This window comes from Contarinia nasturtii, unplaced genomic scaffold (assembly GCF_009176525.2).
Source record: "Contarinia nasturtii isolate CC-2019 unplaced genomic scaffold, AAFC_CNas_1.1 Cnas_scaffold_285, whole genome shotgun sequence".
In the NCBI taxonomy this organism is placed as follows: domain Eukaryota; kingdom Metazoa; phylum Arthropoda; class Insecta; order Diptera; family Cecidomyiidae; genus Contarinia; species Contarinia nasturtii.
Window position 1 is genome coordinate 1,262,996 of NW_022197640.1, and position 1,962 is coordinate 1,264,957.

At 31.3% G+C, this 1,962-nt stretch overlaps 2 protein-coding genes across 2 annotated transcripts in view; both read left to right on the forward strand.

Moving 5' to 3' along the window:
- LOC116337589 lies at positions 1-917 on the forward strand. The gene is made up of 4 exons (XM_031762267.1): positions 1-72; positions 142-210; positions 286-332; positions 399-917. Exons 1-4 carry the CDS (start codon positions 30-32, stop codon positions 915-917), a joined length of 678 nt encoding a protein of 225 aa, XP_031618127.1. The 5' UTR covers positions 1-29.
- Positions 918-1,031: 114 nt separating this feature from the next.
- The window catches only part of LOC116337591, a 6,079-nt gene continuing 5,148 nt past the window's right edge, over positions 1,032-1,962 (forward strand). The window contains exons 1-3 of the mRNA XM_031762270.1: positions 1,032-1,627; positions 1,706-1,752; positions 1,832-1,957. Coding sequence (XP_031618130.1) covers positions 1,513-1,627; positions 1,706-1,752; positions 1,832-1,957 — 288 coding nt within the window. The 5' untranslated portion in view covers positions 1,032-1,512. The remainder of the gene's footprint in view (positions 1,628-1,705; positions 1,753-1,831; positions 1,958-1,962) is intronic.

A 1,962-nucleotide genomic window follows, 5' to 3' on the forward strand; every position in this document is an offset into this window, starting at 1 on the left:
CAACTGAAAGTAAATTTAAAAAAAAAGCAATGAAATTAAAATCATGTTGTTGCGTTAATTTGAGAACTGGTGGTATGTTCGCTTATCAATGCAATTTCATAAAATATATTGAATTTCAACAATCAACATCGAATATTATAGGTTTGATTATAGCTGGATTTGAAATTTTCTTGGGACTTGTACTAATTCGGACCAACATTTCTGTAGCATGTATGTTTCGGCACATTGTTTCCAAATAACATCCAGAGTTCAATCAACAATTAATTGAATTTGTTTGTATTGTAGTGGTGAAATTTGCAGTCGGAGGATGTCTCATGTTCGGCATTTTAAAGGTAACATCATTCGCCATCGATGATGACCCATGAACTAAATTTATATTCGCATCTCTTTTTTTATAGAATCAGCCAACGTGTCTGGTTCCATATCTTATTGCGCAAGGCATCTCTATCGTTGGCTCAATAATTACTTTGATCTATTTAATTGTTAAAATGCAAACAAATCCAGAAGAAACGAAAGAATTTTTCGCCGAATTGATTACGGAAACTACAGATAATGACAGTGTTGAAAATGCATCGGTCGATAAATTGATACCTTTGATAATGATTCTATCATTTTTGCTATTAATTGAAAGTATATATTCGTCACTTGTAATTTATTCTCTCTACAAAGAATCGAAAGTATTGAATCATCAAATACAGGACTCAATTAACAATCATATCCATCCAGCTCTTCAGGCTAATTTACCTTACGAATCAAATCCTCCGCCTTATTCCTTTTATCCACCTGATCAATCGAATTTGAGTTTGTCTACTTATCCAATTCGAAAAAATCAACCCTTAGCATTCTCGACTTTCGTATCGCAACCAAAGAAACAAAAGAATAAGGCTGACAATGACGTTGTATTTTCTTATAATTAAATCATATTCTTCTTTTTCTATCTGGTTGATATTTATAGAGTTGACTAAATAAATGCTTTTAAAACATCAATATTCTCAACTTGATTACATTTTCAACAATTTTTGAATGAAAAAATCGCACGGCAAATAAAATGCAATTTGTTTACAATTCAAGTCTCTACCAATTGTAATTATTGCCGTTCGATACGATGAATTTTTTAAATAGTCTCACTCATTCAAACGCAATATGGAAAAAGTCTCATACAATTTCGAGGTCAATACCGAATTAATTTCGTTTGGATAATAATGTCTATGCGATGGATTTGTCAGAAATATTTAAAATCGATGCGATGCATTCAATATTCATACGATGGCAAAACGATTTGGTAAATTTTCTATTGCATTTTTTATAATAATTTCGAATTTGGTTTAAAAAGAAGGGCGGCCGATACGTTCATGTTCATTTGACTGTTGTCTGTTCAACCATTCATTACAATTGTTGTTTGATTTTCCATACTACATACTAATTGAAGAGGCGAAACCATCAAAGTAATCTGTACTACTTAAATTGTGTTGGTCATTGTTCGGTTTGAAGAAATTTAATATCAAGAAAGTCATGAAAGCGATGAATTTTTGTCGTATTGATTGGAAAACTGGTGGAATTGTAATCGGTGTGCTCAGTTTAATTGGTTCATTTCCGGTTTCAATTTCCGGTGACGTGTCTGTGTCTCGTAAGTTTTACCAAATAATATTTAATTTGTTTGATTTTTTTTTTTTTTTGAAATATATTTTTTCGTCAACGTTTTTAGTGCACTTTTTTATCGTATCGGGTTGCCTTCTCTATGGAATTTATAAAGTTAGTTGAATTTCATGGCATTTGGCGTATTTTTAATTATTTGTAATTATGTAAATTCACGTTGATTTTATTTTAATAGGAAAAACGTGATTTTTTGCTGCCTTATCTGGTAGAACTTATCATTGTTCTGATTGAGTCCTTCATTTCGATTGTGAATTTCATTGTATTAAAACCAAGCGACGACAAAAGTTTTGAAGGCGATGTGGTCAA